Source organism: Adiantum capillus-veneris, chromosome 30 (assembly GCF_014529385.1).
Source record: "Adiantum capillus-veneris isolate H3 chromosome 30, ASM1452938v2, whole genome shotgun sequence".
Taxonomy (NCBI): domain Eukaryota; kingdom Viridiplantae; phylum Streptophyta; class Polypodiopsida; order Polypodiales; family Pteridaceae; genus Adiantum; species Adiantum capillus-veneris.
This window is the reverse complement of record NC_140960.1, coordinates 79542859-79564650: the sequence shown is the minus strand read 5'-3', so window position 1 is coordinate 79564650 and position 21792 is coordinate 79542859. Positions and strand designations below refer to the sequence as shown.

Here is a 21792-nt window from a genome sequence, read left to right as displayed (position 1 = left end):
TTTCAGCAATCACTACTATTTTTGATCATGAGTTGGATGACATGTGACAACATTATGCTATGGATTCCGATTCCCAAAGCGTTTATGACAACTTACAAGATGGTGAGGCTGTTGTAGGATATGCTGTGAAAGAATGATTTTTTTATGAAGACAGCTTTTAGGATGGTGAGGCTGTTCTAGGATATGCTCTTAAAGAGGGATTTTTTATGAAGAAAACTAAGTTGTGTGTCACAGGACAACTTAGACAAAAAGTGCTGATTGAATGTCATAATCCACCTTTTACAAGGCATCGTGGGATTGAGGCTACATTAAAAGCAATACATACTTACTTCTTTTGGTCTCAACTTAAGGCAAATGTTGACACTTTTGTGCGTACATGCTTGGTATGCCAAAAAGTGAAGTATAATAGACATAAAACACCAGGATTACTAATATCTTATCTGATTACATCATGGACCAATGACAGAGTATTGCTATGGAATTTATTTTTTATCTTTGGAAGACATAGGGTGGGCATGATGGCTTGGATTCCTAAAGGTTCTTGTTCATTCCACCTCTATTTCTCGAATCAATCCAATTTTCTTGCACAACACTATTCTTGATGGAGTTCAAGGTCTCCCTAAGGCTTTGAACTTTAAAATTGAGAGTGATGGCCCTTTTGACCAGAGAGTTTTTGCGTACTGGTATTACAAACTGAGATTGATTTACCTATCTAGAGTCATGGAGTTGGGTTCTTTTTCTTATAAATTATTTTAGAGTTATAATATAAGGATCTTATTTAAGCTCTTGTATCTTGTCTGTTTGAAACAAACACTCGGAGAGGATCTCTCGGCTACACGGACCGCCTATAGACATGCATCGGACAAACTACCGGACCGTAGCCACCATCCGACGGCACCCCCGTGCTGAGGCCAGATGTAAGACCAAGCATCCCATACCACCCAGCCTTCGAGGTGACCTCACGCACTCCTAGCCTCACGGGCTAACCATTGTTACTTAGCCAGTAGTAGTCGATAACTACTAATGAGGCTTTGGTCTCTCCTTTATAATAGTAGCCGGCCACACTGGCCCGGTTCACACTACGTCCGCCCGGACACCGGACTCCCATCCGATGGTGTCTTAGACCGGATCCTCTCTCTTGTGAGTGGGGCATAACATACTTCCCTCCTTAAGAACCAATGATGTCTTCATCAATGAAGTGGGGATACCGAGCTTTCAAAGCTCTCACTAATTCCCAAGTAGCAAACCTTTGAGATTGACCCTTCTATTTGATTAAGTACTCATTATTAGCTTTTTAACACGAATGACGGGTATGATGATCTAGAACAGCCTCTGCTTCTCGAGGAATAAACTTAGTTTGTATATCTTGCCATACATTTTCCTCGATAGGCACAACAATGTCGGCTTTGCCTAATTTTTCTTTAAGGCGGCTAACATAGATGTACACTAACATCCGGAGGAAGAGCAAGTTTATTGGCAACTTGGCCAATTTTCTTTGTGATCAAGAACGGACCACAATATCTAACTGAAAGCTTACAATGCTTTCCAGTTTGCATAGTTTTGGAATCCTTGGGTATCTTTAGATAGACCCATTGTCCCACCTCTAGAGTCCTCTGAGATCTCTTTTGATTAGCATAAGTCGTAACTCGATCACGAGCAGTCCTTATACTATCCTTAGCCAATTCAAGCATTTCTTGCATTTCATACAAGAAATCACGAGCTTGGCGATCCTTGACTTTCTCTAAGCCAATAGCAATAGGGGATTTAGGCTCAAATCCATACATCAGCATGAATGGGCTAAATCCAATAGCAGAATGGGGTAACCCATCTGGCCTCCGGCCTGTGAGATCACCGTGATCACAGACATAGTGCAAGGAGAGATGGTCTATCCATGTAACAAAAGTAGAGCCATATAAATAGTGCCGCCATTTCCTCAAGGTGTGGACTATGGCGTAAAGCTCTTCTTCATAAGTTGGGTAACGCATCTTAGCGTCAGAAAGTTTCTTACTTTCAAATGCAACAGGATGTCCATCCTGATACAACGCTGCACCAATTGCGTAATCACTAGCATCCGTTTTGACTACAAAAGGCTTGCTAGGATCCACAATATGTAATATTGGCGCAATAGTCACCGAGTGCTTCAGTGTCCTGAAGCCTTCATCGAGACGCTCATTCCAGATAATAGGGGGATTATCTTTACGATGATGAACCGAAGTCTTCGGTCCTTTCATCCCTCCTTTTAAAAGTTGCGTAAGTGGAGCAGCAACTTTAGAACAATCCTTGATAAATTTGCGAAAGAATCGTGTGAAGTTTAGAAAGGACAGGACTTGGCGCACATTCTTCAGAATGGGCCAATTTCGCACTTCATTAAACTTTTCAGGGTCAACAATTGCGAGTAATAATATGACCCAAATATTAAAGCTCTTTCTTAAAGAATTTACACTTAGAAGCCTTAGCATAAAGCTTTAATTCTTAGTACATCGAGAACAACGTGTATATGCGCCAAATGCTCAGATAAACTTCGGTTGTAAATCAGGATGTCATCGAGAAATACAACAGGCAAGACCAAAAATTCATAGTGACCACAACGCGTATGGAAACCTGTTTTAGAATATTTTCCAGTTTGATTCGTATTTGATGATAGCCTGATGGCAGGTGTCTTCGTAAAATACAATGCTCCGCGGAGTCAATCTATCAGATTGTCCATACGTGGGAGCGGATACTTTTCTTGACAGTGAGCTTATTCAACCCCTTGTAATCCACGCAGAAGCGCATCGTGTTATCCTTCTTTCGAGAAAGTAACACTGGCACTCCCCACGGGGATTTACTTGGCCAAACAAAACCCCTATCGAGATAATCTTTCAGTTGCCACTGAATATCGTCCTCTTCAGTTTTACTAAACCTATAGGATTGCTTTGAAAGAGGCTGACTACTAGCCACCAATTCAATGGCATGATCTACTCCTCTTGAGGGCGGTAAGCCAAGAGGTAGATCATCGGGAAAAACATCCTTGAAATCAGTCAGAATCCCGAAGTTCAACTGAAGAATATGAAACATTTTTACGAAATTCAGTGATTGAAGTACCAAGTACTAATGAATCAAACCAAGGAGATCGTAAAAGTCTACATCAAAAGACTTTGTATTCTTAAACACTTCCAAAGCAGTAACAATTGGTATTGCAAAACCATTATTTAGAGAAATCTAATTATAAAGTGAAAGAGATACATGAGGCATGTCTTGCTCAACAAAAATAAGAGAGTGATGTACATAGCATTTATACAACGTGTCTTGTTTATCATATAACCATGGAATTCTTAAAATAAGATCTGCTGTAACCGGCCTGTTAACTTCAAAAAGGGAGGTAGACTTTACTTCAAACCGTGATTTAGCTTTCACCCATTATTAGTCGTCTATTCTACCTGTGCTATAATGACACAAGAGAGGGGAATGGGATACAGATGCATTCTAGCATCTGTATGCGAGTCAAACACCAGATTGGCCCCTAAATAGGCGCCCCTTTCGGTATTTCTTTATTCTTTAAAAGAGGGAATAAAAGTTGTGGTTCCCTACAAGCTGCCCAGCACAACCTTGGCTGAATTTCAACTGTTCTGGCCCGATTTCGGCAGCATAACTGTACTAGGACCCTTCACAGTCAGTATTCCCACGCATTGGATGACTTTCCCGACGCATACGGACACTTCGCAAAACCTGGCGAGAATCTGCAGCACGCTGAATTCTCTGTTTTCTGCCCCGAAAATGCGCCAAATCACCTGTACAACTGTCCCCTCGCGTCCCCGAACCTCCTGGGGGTATTAGGGTCCGTTTAGGGCCGAAACCCTAAACCTGCAAAAATACACAGCAGGTTGTAATTCACTGTTTCGGGCTCCGTTTTGCGTGCCGGTCGCATCCGTAGCAAGTCCTCGAGCTCCCGCACCTGTAGGGCTACTTGCCCTTTGAATCGGACGGGATTTCGCACGTGAAACCTCTCCGAATTCACCTGTACCTGTGAGGGATTATCCGCTAGCTAATTCAGTACCTGTGCAAGAGGCTCTTGCCTCGGCAATCGCGCATGAACCCACATAACTGTACATTGATCAAATGAAAAGCCCACTAGAGGGGCATAACCATAAAGAATAGGGGAGAGAGAGAGCAGTGAGAGGTGTGCAAGTCATGACATCCTGCACCTCACTGTACATAGAGGGTAAGCCAACACTCCATTGAAGCTCTCCCACCTGTGACAGCACTCAAAAACGAGCTCACAGCTGAAAATCACGTTTTTGCCTTCTTTTTAAGTAGTAAACTGGCCTCAGAGTGCCAAGTGTCACTCATTTGTGCATTTTCCCGCTTTAGACCCTCGGGTCTAAAAATATCTAACCTGCAGCCTCCGTTGACTTGGCCACAGAGTAACCAAATGATCCCCATGTCAAACTGCACGTAATGACGCGAAGACATTTTGCCGTCCAAAAATAGCAGTCCCTAAAATTTAGGAGTTTCTGCCATTACATTCTTCTAGGTCATCTGAGCCTCTTTGTACACTGCAGCCACACCCAGAACTGAAATGTAGCCACAAGGTAAAACAAACAAAATTCTCCAAAGAAAGAGAAAATAAACAAAAATGGAATTGCCACTCTCTGGTGACATCTGCTCTGTCCAGGCACATGATGTGGAAATCCAGGTTCTCTTTGTAATCGGCGAGCTCGAGTGTGAAATCTGGAACCATCTGATTTCATACGTCCATATCCTCGCCATGGGCTATCTTCGGGCTGTACTCATGGTCACTGTCTGTAGATGTAGTTTTTGTACCAATTTTGCATCCACTAAATTGTGTGAGCTTCCATTATCAAGGAGTACAACGACGTCGTGACCATTGATCTTCCCAAGAAAATGGAGAAGATCGTGCTTGTCAAACATTTTGGTGCTAAAAGTACACTTGGTGCATGAACTATGCGCTAATTGATGGATTTCAACTTGAATAACATCAGAGTTACCTGAGATATCGTGAATCTGAGCCGAAGGGCGACCTTGCGGTTTCTTGGTATTCTTCTAGGGGCAATCTTTGATTTGGTGGCCCATCTAGTCACATCCGAAGCAAGCCCCCTTTTTCGCTACATCAACAATCATAGTTTTTCCATACTTCAACCACGCGTTAGACGCACACGGGTAGGAAGTACGGAATAAGTATGGATCAGACTACCTAGAAATTCCACACGTCATTTAGCCTACTGCATAGGATGCTTAAAAGCCTACATAATTCACCACCATGTTTAATACTTTATACACAAACATAAAACCATAGAAACTTTAGAAATTAGAATTTAGAGACTAGCTTGTTAATCAATCTGCACAGTGCACACGTTACATCAATCAGTCAATGACCATCATGATTCATGACTAGACAAGTTTGATTGGCTAAGTCCCAAAGCCATTTAGACAAAGATCAAAAAGTGGAACGATGGAGCCTCAAAGTAATGAGGTACGGAATCACTTTTTGTACGCTTCTGTACTCAAACGAGTACGGCTAGGCATCCACACACGTACGAAAAAAATTATGTCAGCAATAGCAGCATTCCTGGCTTTCTTCTTCTCCTAAGAAGGTCTCGACGGCAATTTGGACATTTGTTGGAATTGAGGTCGCTTCCTCGAAGTGCCCTCGCCGAGTTGCTGATCTGAACTTCCTTTTTTCTCATAATTCGCTCCATTTATCAAATGGAATGTTCTGGCCTCTGCCACAACATCCTCAACATGAGTCGGGGCTTTATCTTTGATCAAGGCCTAACGATAGTCTCCGTGCAAACCTAGCAGATACATGTGCACAACATGCGTGAAATTCACCTTGCAAAAGGTGAGCGCTTCTTTGAAAGCTGTTGTATATTTATCAAAAGACAGAGTTTTCATCAAAAGACTCTGCAATTTTGCATAAGCTTTGAAAGGATTCATCTTTGCGAAATCCTTCTTGAATTTCACACAGAAGTCAACCCACGTCTTAGGCTTCTGTGTCATGTCGCGCCACCAGGTAAGCGCCTTACTGCACAGATAGAGAGGAATTGTTTGAATCCTTTGTTCATCATGCTCCCCATGGAGATCAAAATACGTGGTCCATTGATTGAGCCAATTATTTCCGTCCAACTCCGTACACCCTCCCCCCCCCCCCCTCTCGAAATTGGTGATTTTGTACATAATTGTGGCAGTAGGACCACTCTGTGAGCGCTTAAAAGCAGCAATCTGCGTCCGCAATTGTTGGAGATGGGTATCGTTTTCGGAAATACACAGAGTCGTCCGGCAAGACAGGCTTTAAAACCCTTGCACGGCCCCTGAGAGAGAGGACAAGCGAAAATTTGTTTGAACATTCGTTTTCGAGAGCGGATATATGCTGGTCGAGGCTCTGGAAACTACCTGTGATCCATGTGTATAGACCATGCGTGAATGGAATTTGAATATTACCTAGCTCTTCTTCATGTTCTGCATCCAAGCTCGAAGAATCCACGGTGAAATCTGGTTAAGAATGTAACAAACTTGGACACCCCAAGTCAAAAATCTGGCACGCCAATGTGAGAATCACTCAATAAACTTAATCACAATTTAACGAGAGACGACATGGCCCGACGTAGTTCCATGCCTAGAGGTATTGGCCCCAAAGTCTAGCACCCCTCTCGATATTTGTTTTTATAATTATGCTTGATCATGTACAAAGTCAACGGTTCTTCTGTGCTCAATGCTCCCAACAAAACTGAGGGAAGAGTGCCCCTAGGTACATATTTCTAGGCTCTAGGCCTTCTCAAAAGCAATTACATGAAAAACATTAGTCTCAAAAGCGTCTGGCCCAAAAGCTAGCTCTCCAAAACTGCGAGCGCAAATCGCAGGTTTCCATATAGCTTGCCACGTCAGCCAGCCAACACATTTTGCAGGCATCTGTACAGCAAGCCGCGTCAGCAATCCCATGCGATTTTTTTCTCTCTTTTTCTTTTGTCTGTGTCCCCTCGGTCCCATCGGACGGGACCCCATAGGTTGGGAACAACTTATAAATTAGTCACTTTATCTATCTGGTCATGCCACGTCATCATTTTGTGGCATGCCTCCCTCTTGAAAGAATTGTAATCGCCCTCGATTACACGTGCTAAATCAAACACAAGCCATAAACTAGTTCAGTAGACACTAACTCTGATTACCGACACACTAGACAACACAAATCAAGCAGTTGCACAAAGACGACGGTCACTGAACATTCAAATCACATCCATAAAGTCCCATCAAGATATCAGACCATGATCTATCAGCAACGTGTTTAGCAATCGCATCTAGATCTATTCCAGATCTCACTAATGTCCGGATTGACTTATTCTTATTGCTATCATGTCCATCTCATATGGAATCTCAAGATCGAAATGCTACGATCATTTCGTCTTTCAAACATGCACTCAAACACGACTCACATGAGAGATTCATTTCGGGAATTCCCATGTCGAAGTACTTCTTTCATAAAGTCATACAACAGAAAACTGTCAGCCTATCAGTATCCCTGAAATCCAAAGGAAAATCAATGACTTTATTCCATTTGGGTAATGTGCGACAAAGGAGAGGAGTAACTCCCCTCTTATACAGTCCCGTTTGCACGAGATTTAACCTTGCTGATCTGCGGGATCTCTCGGAATGGTCGGAGCTAGACCGAAAGCCTCAAGGCAAAGTTCCAATATCCGAGGAGTATCTGCTATGTCCTCCTCCTACATCCATTTCACATCCAATGCCGGATGGTTCTTGAATTTCACTAAGAACCGTCGTATCCCTTTATCTTTCACTTTCCTTTCCCATTGAGCCGGTATTTGTTCTAGAACGAGTATCTCCTCGCTCTCTTCTACTTCAAGCTGCTTCTCAGGCTCCCTGTCGATTGGCACCTCACCCTTGAAAGGTTTCAATAGACTCACATGAAAAGCATTGTGAATCTTCCAAGTATCTGGCAACTTCAGTTTGAAGGATACATCATTTATCTTTTCTTGAATCTAGAAAGGGCCATAGTATCGCATACTTAGCTTTAACAAAAGCCGCTCCTTTCCCTTTCGTTTCCTCAGGCGTGCCTTCTCAAACCGTAAGAGCACCCAATCGTCTTCCTTCAGCTGCAAGTCCCATTGATGTTTATCGGCTGCCTTCTTATGCCGTGCTTGAGACTTCTCAAGAGCCTCGGGCACCTTGGCAAAAGCAGTGTCCAAATCTCTCGTGTACTGATCCGCTTCAAAAATCTTATCTTTGGTGCTTTTTGAGTCTTGGCTAGTAAAAGTAACGCTCAACACCCTCGGTGGCCCGAAAAAGGTGGACAATGGCATTCTGTCAATACGTTTTCCCTCAAAGGCTGTGTAACATTTTTTGCATCAAATAGCCGTCCCGTACGGAATAGCCTGCAACTAACTCTCCACTCTGTATTCAGTGAAAGATATCTACAAAATCAAGATCGGTGGCGTACTGATCATTCATATCTTCGAAGCTTCGATGATGTATCTCAGAAATTGCTAGAATCAAGGGCTTGCGAGACAACGCATCTGCCACTAAATTCTTTTGTCCTTGAACATGGACTATTTGGAAATGAAACTGTGAGAGAATGTTAGCCTATCTCATTTGCTTTCCCGAAAGCTTCTTCTGCGATAAGAAGTTGCGTAAACTGTGATGGTCTGCGAAGACAGTAAAATCAGTTCCGAGAAGAAAATGTCGCCATTGTGTAAGAGCATGGATAATTGCCAACAACTCTTTCTCGTAAATCCGTGCAACCAATTCAGGGCTTGAAAACATCCTGCTCTCGTAAGCAATGACATGGCCTTCTTGCATCAAGACTGCTCCCAAACTACGACCGCACGCATCACAGTAAACTTCAAATGGCTTTCTCAAGTCCGACAAGGCGAAAAGTGGTCTTGTTGTCAACTTTTCCTTGAGAGTCTGAAAGGTTGCAATCTTTGTCAGTTCCCAAGTAAAGGGAACTCCTTTTTGAGTCAGCATACACAAAGGAGAAGTTATCTCTAAAAATTTCTGAATAAACCGCCTATAACATGAGCACTACATGAACATTCTTGAAATTAGGCCAATCACGAATGGTCTCAATTTTGGCCAAGTCCATTTTTACCCCTTCTGTTGAGACGATGTGTCCCAAGAACAAGTGTATCTCAGGCAAGAAAACTCGCTCTTTTTCGCATTTATAACCAACTTATGCTTCCGCGGTGCCTGGAAAACGTACAACATGTGATGTCTGTGTTCTGCCTTATTCTTGAAGAAGACGATGATGTCGTCAAAGAAAGTGCCCACAAACGATCGGTAGTCTCTGATGGTTGAATGTTGTTGGAGCATTTTTGAGGCCAAATGGCATCACCAATTATTCGTACAAACCAATTATTCTCATTCTTCAAATGGCCTCTGCTTGTGGCCCCATTTTCTCGGGCGTAATTCCAAGTCGAGCCGCCAATTCGAGAAAAATAAAGTTGGCCTTGGCTCCTTTATCAAAGAAGATTAGGGCTTCTTTGTCGCGCACTTTGCCCCATGTGCGACAAAGTTCAGTACTTTCGTCCATGTGATCAGGGTGGGTCCTCATGCAATCTGGTACTAGTCCTACTTTCGTCTTTCTTTTTCTCCCGCGCTCTTCGGCTGCTCTGGAACTCTGCGGCCTATCTTCCGCCTGTTTTCTGGGTGCCTTTTTGGGGCACCGTGTTGACACATGTCCATGTTCTCCATATTCAAAGCACTTCCGTGTGTTGATATCGTCAACTCGCTGTTCGTCAGTCAGTCGAGGGCATGAATCTTTTTTTTCCTAAAATTTCCCTCTTCTTCAACTACCATCGTTCAAATTATGTCCGGTCTTGTCATCAAAGGTTGATCAGTTGGATACGTAAGAGTACCCGAATGCATAGCAAATCCTTGCTTAGCATGTCCCATCAGTTGTTGTATGGACTCGGACTTGTGCAGTAAGAAATAATCTCGTATCTCTTTGGTTAGACCACATCAAAATCGCTTTATCTGCTCCTTAAAATTGATCTTTTCAAAAGAAGAGGCCGGTAGGAAAGTATCCCAAAATCTCTGGCAATGAGTATCCAAAGTATCACCCTTGGTCGTTTGAAGATGATTCCAAGCGGTAACCACAACACGTTCGTACTCCCGAGTGAGCCAAGAGGAAGCAAAAAGTCGTTTGAACTGCAGCCACTTTGTCGGTGCTTCCTTTCACCACCAAGTCTTGGCATTTCCTTTCAAATAGGATGCCACCCTTGGGACCTTGGAGTGCTCTGAATAGCGCCATCGTGAATAAGCTATGTCAAACTATTGAATAACGGCGAGGGCTTTGTGGGTATCTCAGAAGCCTGAAAAAGTATCAAACTTTAGTGCTTGTCCACCCTCCTTAAAATCTTTGGTTTTCTTACTCATCTTTGAGAAACTCATATTGGTTGGCTCTGTAAAAATGCTTCCTCTTAGAATAAAACATTGGTTCATCGAAGTTTGAACTAACCTCCTCCAAGCTATCTAGATATTTCCGAGATCTTATGGGGATCTTTTTTTCTTGGCCTTCTTGTTCTTTTCGTGTCTTTGGATCTTTCTTCGTTTCTTGCCCTTTCTGTCCTCATCACTGGAATCGGAAGAAGAAGGGCCGTCGAAACTATTAGAAGAGGATGAGGACAAACTGGACACACCCTCGAAGCGTACACGCTTCTTTGTTTTTCGTGCATTTGCAAAAGTAGACTTGTAGCCAGGGTAGTCTACTGATCGACTGTGTTCCTTTGAATGCTTCTTGGTCTTCAGGAGTCGGTTGACTCGTCTGTCGACTACGTCGTCAAGTTCATCTTCAAGGTACATCCGCAGAACAAGAGCTCTCTTCAAAGCTGACTTCAAAGGTGAATCGATGGTCGTACGCCATCGAGAATGCATCTCGTCAATCGGATGCCTGGTCAAAAAATTTGCGTATTGAGGATCTTCAAAATAGTGGAGCATCTGTCGAGCACATGCATCAACCTACTGTTGACGCTGCATCTCCATTCTTTCATCGTCTGTGGGCCGGGGTGGCTCGTACTCTTCTTCTGAATCTCCAAAAGGTAGCAGTCCACCGTTTGAATCTTCAATGTTTTCTCCCAATCCGGAGTTGTCAAGTGGGTTGTTGTGATCCTTGCGGGATTCGTCAATTAAATCCATGTGTGTCGTGGTAGAAGGGATCGGATTCTCATTAAAAGGAAAATCGAATGTGCTCTTACACCACTGTAACAGACTTAAACACCCCAAGTCGGAAATCTAGCACGACACACAAAGAATCACTTAATAAACTTAATCACAATTTAATAAACTTAATCACAATTTAATGAGGGACGACACGCCTAGAGGTATTGGCCCCAAAGTCTAGTGCCCCTTTCAGTATTTGTTTTTATATTAATACTTGATTAAATACAAAGTCAGAGGTTCTCTCTGCGCACCCCTTCAACTAGTATCAGTTTCATGGCAATCGCGGGGAGCACGTAGTCGTCGAGAGCTCTGAGGTGATAGCTTGCTCGCTCTCGGGGGTGAAGAGATTAAGAAAGCTTTGAGGCTTTGTGAGAACGCATCGGGAGCCTGTGAGCTCAGCTGAGAGTGATATATGCTCTTGTGGAAGTTCAAAAGACAATGTGGAAGATAGTGTGTAGGTGAAGGTACTACCCTAAAAACTGTCTATGCGCAGCAGCACTGTTTTGCAAATTGTTTTTCTCCTTGTAGATTGCTAATCTAAAAAATTTGTCCACCTTACCCCTCCGTTTTGATGTGTTTTACAACTTTGCAAAATAACTTTTTGCAAATTTCTCACCGTTTTGCTCATATTCAGCTCAAACTGACTGTATGCAGGAAATTTCAGGTTTTTTGTTTCGCGTTGTGAGAGCATGATGCCCTTTTAAAAGTATGACAGGTGCGCAAAGTTAGGTGCATAAATTTAAAGTTGAAGATGCAATTTAAGCTTGGGCAAAGCTTGAGGTTTTTTGGTAGATTTGGGTAACGAAGCACAGAGGCGTTTCCACACCCTCATAGTGGTCTCTTCAGAGATGCGGTTTTTTTAGCACACTCGTGTGGAGGCAGAGTCTTCCGCATTGGCACTACAGGTGGAGCTTCTCTTCATAGGCTTTGACATATAAATCGTCTCCGAAGTCATCTATTTAGCATGCATTTTTGTTGACCGACATAGACATGCTTGTGCTCTTCTTTGATGTATGATCTTTGCGGTTTTTGAGGGACTTTGTTCTCTAATCTTTGTGCATAGCCTCGTTGCATTCTCTCAACTATTTTCTTGTAAATACTAGTAGTTTAGCTAGTAGGACCCACTTATCGGCACATTCACCTTTAAGTGGGAGGTTGTTCGGGTGAAGGCTACATGTGCATTGTCTTAGGACGGACATCTATTGTCTGCTGCCCAGTGAACTCATTGACACACTTACCTTATTCTTTATATACATAAAGCAATAAGGAGTGTTGTTTTGCGGCCAATCTGCTCCACCCCACTGTGCTCTCTCTCTCTCTCTCTCTCTCTCTCTCTCTCTCTCTCTCTCTCTCTCTCTCTCTCTCTCTCTCTCTGTGTGTGTGTGTGTGTGTGTGTGTGTGTGTGTGTGTGTGTGTGTGCATGCACGCGCGCACGTGCAAACGCACCGCATTCGCGCACTGGAGCTTTGGGTCCTTGTAGTAAAACTGCCTTTTCTTCTGACGTGAATGGAGCTTTGGGTCATGTAGTTACTGCCGATTATTCTATTCTTCCTTTTGATTTCTTGAAGAGATATTAAATATAGGTTCCCTTCCTCGAATGACTCATGCCTTCTCAAAGCCATAGAGAAAGGAATCTCTAGTTTCGTAGTAAAGTTTGAGGAGTCTTTAGGAGTTCAAGGTGTTTTTACTCATTGGACGTCTGTAGTCCTCAAGAAAGCTTCTTTCAAATTAGCATCTTGCTTCAGGAACATTTCTTCAGGAAGGAATAGCTTATTTACTTCTGATCGTTATGCTCTTAGGAAATTTCATTGTGATTTTTTAATCTCTTACGTAGATAAGTGCTCTAATAACTTTATTGTTACATGCAAAAAGTTCTATTTAGAATTCTTGTTAGGTAAAGTAAACTCTCGAACTTACATTGGTTGTGATCTTTCAATACAAGAGGTTATTTTGAAGCATCAAGACTTTTGTAAGTCTTTTGGTTTCCTGTGCTAGCTTAAAATACCATTTTTGTTTACTGTTTGGAAGTTCCACAAATTTCCTATAAACCTAGATTTATAGCTGCTTCTTGTAACACCTCTCTAACATAGGTTTTGTAAATGGCTTAGTTATTGTTTCAAAGCCATTTTACCTGGCATAAATGAACTTTGAAAATTCTTTTAAAGGAAGCAGATGTACCTACTAATTCAAGTTGGATTTTAAATAATTCAATAGGTATAATTCTTGTTATAAGTTTTTGAACTCTTCAAGAAGCATTAAGGAGAAATCTTCTCCTTCATGTCCCCAAACTTTTGACTTCAAAACACTGTATACGAAGCTGAATTTGGAGGACCTTAAATTCAAGGTCAAGTCTCTTATTTCAAAAAAATTCGCATTGAAGTTTCAAAAGGATAGATATAAGGCATTGCTAGTAGAAAAGTTAGCCTTGAATTTTGACTTTTAATGGTTAACAAGTAAGAAGGTAGATGTAGACAAAGAAAGAAAGAGATTCACAAGGAATGTAGATAATTTTGACATCATATCTTGGCTATATTTTCTTTAGAATAGTTTGTATATAACTGTCGGTGACACTCTTTTCAAGCAGATAATTGGTGGATATGGGCACCAATTGTGTTGTTTTTCAAATTTTCTTGCTAATTTCTATCTTTTTACTCATGAATTTGATTTTATGGACCGTCTTGTCGTTGCCAACACTTGCCCAATATTTTTGCACAAGTTATGAAATGTAAGACGCTTTGTAGATGATCTTTTTGTTCATGACGTTCCTTCTCTTCAAGATTTTATGTACTTGGATTGAGATATGTATGTGGAGGAATTTATCCTAAGAAATTTTGTGAACTTAATTGTACCACAAATAGTGATTGTTGTGCCTTTTTAGACCTTAAGATTTATATCACAAATCAGGTGTGCTAGATTTGCTAAAATGTTATGTTTCATACCACATATCTTTGTGGGACAGATATCTGGCTTTGATGGAGTTCGCCTATAACAAAACTGTCCATACATCGACAGGGAAGCCTGCTGAAGGTGGCAAGAAAGTTCTGCCTATCTTGTGCACCAAAAATAAGATTTTTGAGGCAGATTGCTTTGGAGGATCTTAATTTCTCATTTTCCAAGATAAAGGAGGCTTCGTAGAAGTCTCTAGAAGAACACAAAAAGGCAGCTGATAAACGTCGCAGAGACATGCAACTTAAAAAGAATGATTGGGTGCTATTCAAGTTTAAGTAAGCTCGCCTCAGAAAGAAAAAGGGGAAAGAGAGATTTTCCCAAAGCTGAGTATGCAAAACTATGGTCCTTTCCAAATTTGTGAGCAAATCAAATTTGTGAGCACATAACACAAATCAGCCCTAAAAGTGGGGTGCCCTTCTTTTATAAGCCAAGGGATTGGATAATTGAAAGGCCAAAGGTCGGACAATTGAAAGCCAAGGGTCGGGGGCACGGAAAGGGCTAAGCTAGTACCTATTTAAAGACCTCTTGGGGGTATTTGTAACCATGATCAATTTTGGGGCGATCTCTCTCTTTGAGCATTTGTGAAGACGACCAAGACTTTGAGCTTTCTTGAAGACGACGAAGGCTTCAACACTTGAGATTGTATTAGCCATCTTTTGCACTACAAAAGAAATACCCTTCGGGGACGCTCGTCTTGATGGCCAACGCTTCTAGGGAACTCTCTCTCTCTCTCTCTCTCTCTCTCTCTCTCTCTCTCTCTCTCTCTCTCTCTCTCTCTCTCTAGGGTTTAGAGGCTTGGCGTCTATGCCATGAGCAATCTCCCCCACCAGTGATTACTTCTACAGAGATATGGGGGCAGTATGCAGCATCTGTATACACTATACTTGGACAGCCACCACTACTAGATCGACCACAGCCATGTCCGGCTACAACCCCCTTTTTACCACTGAGATGGTAAAGAAGGCCATTGACAGGATGAAGACCAGACGGGCACAGGATCATGAGGGTCTGGTAGCAGAGCACATTATACATGCGGGGGACTTGTTGGCGGAGATGCTTGCACGGTTATTCAACTGTGTCATGTGTGAGGGAGTTCTTGAGTCTTGGAGATTATCTACTATTGTACCTATCTTCAAGACAGGAGACCCCACAGTGCCGGGGAATTACCGTACTATCATGGTTGGACACCCATTGGCATGGTTGTATGCATCCATCCTTGACATAGGCTGAGCAGTTGGGCAGAGATTATGGCCATACGGGCATATGGACAGGCTGGTTTCAGGAGGGGTTTCTCCACACTGGATCATGTCTTTACACTTAGAGCTATCATTGAGGATGGTCGAGCACATGGTAGACGGATATATTGCAGCTTTGTGGACTTCCGCAAAGCTTTTGACATAGTACCGAGGGCCAGATTGATGCGCCGACTAATGGAATTGGGGGTACCCACAGAGCTGATATGGGGGATTATGGCATTGTACAGTTCAGTGATGGGTCATGTATGCACATCAGAGGGGATATCTGACATAGTTCACTCCACTATTGGAGTGAAACAGGGATGCCCATTGTCCTCTACTTTATTTGGTATGTATGTTGATGAGGTCTCTGATTATATTGACAGAGGAGTAGATAGAGGTGCTCAGCTTGCAGGGACATGATCCCTCTTTTATCAGACTCACCAAAGGGTATGCAGAGACATTTGGACACATTGCGTAGTTTTGCTGGGGATAGTGGATTGTCTGTCAACCTTGGTAAAACCAAGGTAATGGTATTTAATACCAGGCCATAGTGGGTTAGGAGATCAGCACCTACATTCACATATGGTCATGATAGTATGGAGTACACTGATGCATACACATATCTTGGGGTGGTCTATAGTGGACTGAGGTTCACACTGAAAGTGGCAGCAGACACTAGATTGACTCGTGCCTATGCGGCCCTAGGCGGTTTAGAGAGGATTTGTTCGCAAGTTCAGTTCCAGGAACCTCGAACAAAGCTTTGGCTCTTCGACACTTTGGTCGCTTCAGTTATGCACTACGGGGTTCAGGTTTGGGGACTGGCTGTTGACAGTGCTGGATGGAGTATTATGGAGAGGCCCTTGGTATCTATGATTTCTAGGCTAATTAGAGCCAAGGCCTCAGTTCCACATGACATCATACGAGCGGAGCTGGCTGCCCCACCTATGGAGGTTGAGGCACTTACCAGATGAGTATCATTTGTACACAACTTATGGGACACCACTAGGGACAGATATACTAGGCTTGCTCTTGAGTCATCCAGACAGCTGGCATTACAGGGAGATACATCATGTTGGTATGCACAGATGAGCTCATGGTTTCAGCATGGACAGGCTGCCCCCTTTCCAGTATTCTCTTGATGCACCATCTTTGGCTCTTACACGTATGGAGATTACTAGACTCATTCTGTAGGATCTTATCCAGCTTGATAGCAGGACATGGATAGAGCCATCATGGGAGTTTGGTACGAAGAGGGCTTTCTATAGAGAGCATCTTCTCCATCTCATGACAGACGGTTTTGTCACACGGCCCAGCTACATGGACACACATCTATCTCATGGGTTACGATGTGCCATAGGCCAGATTCGCACAGCTTCACACCAGCTTGGGATTGAGACAAGTAGATTCAGAGGCATACCAGCAGACCATGCAGAGCCAGAGACAGAGTTTCACTACATATGTCACTGCACAGTCTAATTTGAGATACGGGGACGCTTTCATTGTTTATTCAGAGATGGTTTTGACTCGTTAGATAGAGTCATCAGATATCAGGATCAGAGATGTCTCGGATTATTTCTACTTGAGATACAGAGACATAGAGACTCTCTATTGAGAGGGCATAGACAGAGACAGTCCCAAAGACGCATCTTAGATTTCTTCAGTACGAGTACCATAGAGGCAGAGGGGACACCACCATCACAGAGCTAGGTTCCCACCCATACACACACCAGCGGTACTCTCATTGACCGAGCTATAGAGTTGGGGAGATCGAGACGACCGCGACTGAGGAGGGGAGCCACGCAGCACCGGAGGAGATTGCGGCAGAGGATCCACAGGATTCTAGCACGACACCCAGAGTGTCGATAAGGATAGGCTTCATGCTACTGCTATATCGTATCATGGTGACACTTATCCCCACTTTGTACCTTTGTGGCATGATACCATTGCTCAGCTTACCAACCACCCATAGGAGTCAGCAGCACTCCTATCTCAGTTTTTAGTTTGTAGTTTTCTTTGTTTGTACCCAGACTTGGTACTAGACTCATCATTGTAATCAGTTTGGTCTCATAGGTCATTTTGGCCTTTTGTAGACGTTAATATATCATTTCATTTCTCTCTCTCTGGTTTTGGACACTTGGGTTTAGACGCTTGACTCTCTCTCTCTCTCTCTCTCTCTCTCTCTCTCTCTCTCTCTCTCTCTCTCTCTCCACACCATGGGTTTGGATCCTTCTCTCACTGTTTTTAGGGTTTCGCCACTAACTGTTTGCTTATTTTTAGGGTTTGAAATTGTATTTTTCATGTTTTTAGGGTTTCATCACTGTTTCTTTCTTTTTTTTAAGGATTTTGTCACTGATTTTTACTGTTCTTCAAGGTTTCGTCATTGATTTTCTCTGTTTTTTAGGGTTTTGTTAGTGTTTCTTGCTGTTATTTAGAGTTCTCTTGTGTTCTTTTGCTGTTTTAGACTCTCTCTCTCTCTCTCTCTCTCTCTCTCTCTCTCATATGGAAAGCATCGGAGAAGTGCCAATGGCTTCCTCCACGTTAAAAAAGACCTCCTTCATGCGGACGGGGAAGAGGATGTCGACAATAGAGAAGGAACTGAGAGAATTGAGAAATGAAGTGGAAGAGTGGAGGAAGGAGAGGAGCACTTTTCTTCAAAGATGGACCGAAGAAAGAGTTGACATGCATAGGATGATCACTTTGCTCGAGGAGAAAGTGGTCATCCAAGATTCCATCATCCGAAATCTACAAGGTGAGCTTCTTGAAGCCAAAAGTGGGCGTCTTGAAGAAGGGGAATTTCAGCCTTCCATGATGGAGAGTTGAACACAATCAAAGAACAAGTGCAGGTCATCAAGGAGGAGGAAAAGAAGTCATCTTGGGTCGAGGTCATCACCAAGATACAAAAGGAAGTGGAGGCGGGCGAGAAGTGGATCGAGGTCGCCAAGAAAGGGAAAGGTTTAGAGGCTTCTTCTACACCTACCATCATTAATATGGCCTTCGAAGAAGAGCAAAGAAGGTGGCTACATGCCTTACATGTGAGGGTCACCAGTCTAAAAGGATGTCAACAATGTTGAAAAAGAGGTCAAAAGCCTCATGTCCATGATGGGGATGGAGAAGCCTTTACACTCAAAGACATGGAGGGTGGGGAAGAGGAGTGAAGGCCCGGGAGAGTCCTCAAAGCAGAGAGCACTCATACTACGTTTCCCCTCCTTGGAGGAGGAGTTCTTGAAGAAAAGGCCCAACCCTCAAGAAGACGGGTTTTTTTCTCGGTGATGATATCACTCTCTTGCAGCTGGCTCACATCATAGAGATGATGCCAGAGATAACAAGAGCAAGGAAGAAGGGAAAGATTGCCTTCTACAGAGATGGTCGGGTGGTGATTGTAGAGCGACGCTCTACATGACGGTGTGAGACCAATGGGACCATATTGAAGATGGCAACATGGAATTCTAATGGATCGTATAGGTTGGATGTGGGCGCGTTTGAGAATAGCTTTCGGGAGAGGGACATTATATTCTTCTCAAAGACTCATCAGGCCCCTAGACAGATGATGCCACATGTGACGCATATCTATGGGAGACAGCTTGCCGGACTGACACAAGATTCGAGCATGGGAGCAGAGGATCAGGGGGAGTAGCAGTATTATTTAGAGAGGAGCTACAACCACATTGTACGAAGAGATGATCATGCTAGATACATGTAGGTGAGGCTGAGGGCCGATATAGGCCGATTTTTATACATTGCCATATGCTTTCCCCCCAGTACATCAATCTATACTGGGCCTGGAGGCGAGTCACCTTTGTCTATCCTAGACAATGACATATGGGAGTTTTCCAAGGATGGTGACATCATCCTCCTAGGGGACTTCAATGCCTGGACGGGCAATGCTCATATAGTCTTCTATGACACATCAGAAAGAAATGGTGGGTGTGTACTGAAGAGAAAAAAGAGTCTAAAGCTGCCTCACTAAAAGAAATGTGAATGAAAAAAACACTCATACATGTTCGCTATTTCTGCTGTCACAAGGAAACGTGTTCCACAATGGGTTCTCTTGTGACAGCAGAAACAGGGAATATTCCCTAGAAAAGGGAATGTCCGGAATGGGTTCCTCCACTCCCGGCCACCCTTCGCCACATCCCCTGTGGCTATGCCAATCATCGTTCTGCAGCATGGGAGCAGCGGGTTCCAAGGATGGCAAGAATTCTGTTATGACTTTGTGTCCCACCTTTGTCTGGTGGCTCCACCCGCTATGATTAGCACCCTTATAATTTACCTAAGAACCTAGAATTTTCAAGGTTACCTTTACAGTAGTAACTTTTTTCTCCCTCTGGTACAATTAGCAGAGATACTACTTATTTATCAGGTTTAAGTTACAACTCTGGAGGTTAACCTTGCAGGGTATCTTTTTATATTCAATGCGCTAGACACAATCATAGACGTGGAGTAGTGCTCATGAATAATGTCTTGGACTTCTAGTGATTAGTATTGTGTTTCCTTGTTGAAAGCAGAGCTGAGAAACGACCTTGGATTCTTCGAGCCCAGCAAGTTGGTATTGAAGCTGCAAGAGAGGTGACTGATGGGGAGTCAAGGTGGCCAGACACCTTGATTTACATCAGCTGTGGGTGGGAAGCATTCAAACGGGTAAGATGTAGTAGATGGCTAACTAAAAATATGTGATTGGCCCTTTGTGGTGTTATGGATCTGATGTTTTATTCACTTGACACTGGCAGGACTGTACAGATCTTGTCGAGGGCGGAGCTTGGCACCTCTTTGCTGGGCATGCATTCAATTTCTTTCCAGGAACAGACAGGCAAGGTTTCACGTGTCTTCTGTTTACACACTTTAGTCTATTTGGCCTGCAATTGTTGTCTGACAGTCCTACAAATTGTATGCAGCATTGAAATACTCGCTGTTTTCAAGCGTGGTAAGCGAAAGAAAACCAAGAAAAAGAGCACCTCATCAAGTAGAGCGGGATTAGAAAAGAAAAAGAGAAAGCAGCTAGCCAAAAGGGTAGCTATCAGTCAAGGCTCCTAAACGTACAGACTCTTGTGTACAATCATCAATGACCAACATGTGGATGAAGAAGAGCTTGTATTCTCTCTGAGGATGAGAAGATTGAAGGCATAATACTGCAGTGGTGAAAGAAAGGTAACCAAGTTCAAAATTCAAGCAGAGAAAAATTGAGGGCTCATTTGGCATGTATGCATGCATGCATGTCTTTTATGTTTGAAATCTGAAACCTCGCCGTTTCTCAGCCAGGGGTGGAAACGTTCTCTGAAAACCGAGAAACTCCAAAACTCTTGTGGTGATTATGGTGCTGCAGATGGCATGAAAGACCCGGTGTGTGGCAGCTCTCTATAGCCATTGGATCCATCTAGTAGAGATACTAGGCACAGATTCAGCTCCTTTCAAAGAAGGGAGCGCACTATTATGTTGTTTTTATGGCTTCATTTGGGCTTTCTTATGGTGTATCAGAAGGACTCAGCTGTCTTTGCAGCATGCTCTTTGCACAGGATTATATAGACTATGTTGGTGTATGGTACGAGGATTGGAAATAGCAGTGTATCGAAAGCATTATAATCATTGCTGTACAACTTTAGTAAAATGAATTGTTTGTGAAGGATGACAAAGTCTAGAGACTATAGATGGACGGGTAAATTGTGCTTGTTGGATGACCAAATTCACATCATTAAATTCGTGAGTTCTGGAACTCCAGGTGGCTTGTTTTCTGATATCTTTGCCGGATGCGAGTGCGTGGAACTTCAGGGCCAGTTGGCTCAGAAACTCCGTTTCCAAAGTTCTCCATCTCTTGTTTCCTTTGTGCTGTTCCTTCAAAAACTTGCAAAGGTTGCACACAAAATATAACTATAAAATGTGGTTTCTAAACCGTTTCATTGAAGAGAGGAAGCCGTTTCTGTTTTAGAGAGCCTTGCCACTCTTGCTCCCATTGTTTCCCATTCCATGTGACTATGGATGACAGATATACCCCTTCAAAATATTTGTATACCACCATATGTCTGTCACTAGATTGGATGCCTAGTGAGTGGCTTTATAGAACATCATCAGTTAGTATCAGATGTTGCTCTGGTCTTTAACTCAGAGTAACCCAACTATGTGTCACTACTGTTAGCTTGTCTCTTATTTCCTAGCTAGTCTTGATCTCGTGGGGTAAATGTGCACTTCAGAGGTTTTCTCTTCTTGTTTAGTCAATGGGCCACAATCCTTCCATGTTTAACTGATGAGCCATCTCTCTTGGTGTGTTGGAACAGTGTAGCAAAATTGAGCAATCCTCTGTTTTTTTCTTATGAGTACTTGGGTGGGCCTCTTGGTTGTGAGATAGACTTTGTAGATGAAGTTTAAGAAAGTTTGTTAATATGCAAAGAACGTACAGGTTTAGTAAAACATGGATAAAGCCTGTTGATTAGCGCCACTTTGC

General features: G+C 43.0%; 1 protein-coding gene across 3 annotated transcripts in view; it reads left to right on the top strand.

Annotated features, from left to right (window-relative positions):
* The window catches only part of LOC147418269 (S-adenosyl-L-methionine-dependent methyltransferases superfamily protein), a 60291-nt gene extending 39208 nt beyond the window's left edge, over positions 1-21083 (top strand). Inside the window, exons 13-16 of one of the 3 annotated variants that reach the window (XM_086506820.1) lie at positions 19865-19997; positions 20087-20166; positions 20252-20504; positions 20616-21083. In XM_086506820.1, the coding sequence (XP_086362946.1) occupies positions 19865-19997; positions 20087-20166; positions 20252-20390 (352 nt within the window). In that variant the 3' untranslated portion in view covers positions 20391-20504; positions 20616-21083. Of the gene's footprint in view, positions 1-19864; positions 19999-20086; positions 20167-20251; positions 20505-20611 lie in introns of those variants that run through there. The other 2 variants (XM_086506819.1, XM_086506821.1) reach the window with 2 other exon arrangements.
* Positions 21084-21792: the final 709 nt, after the last annotated feature.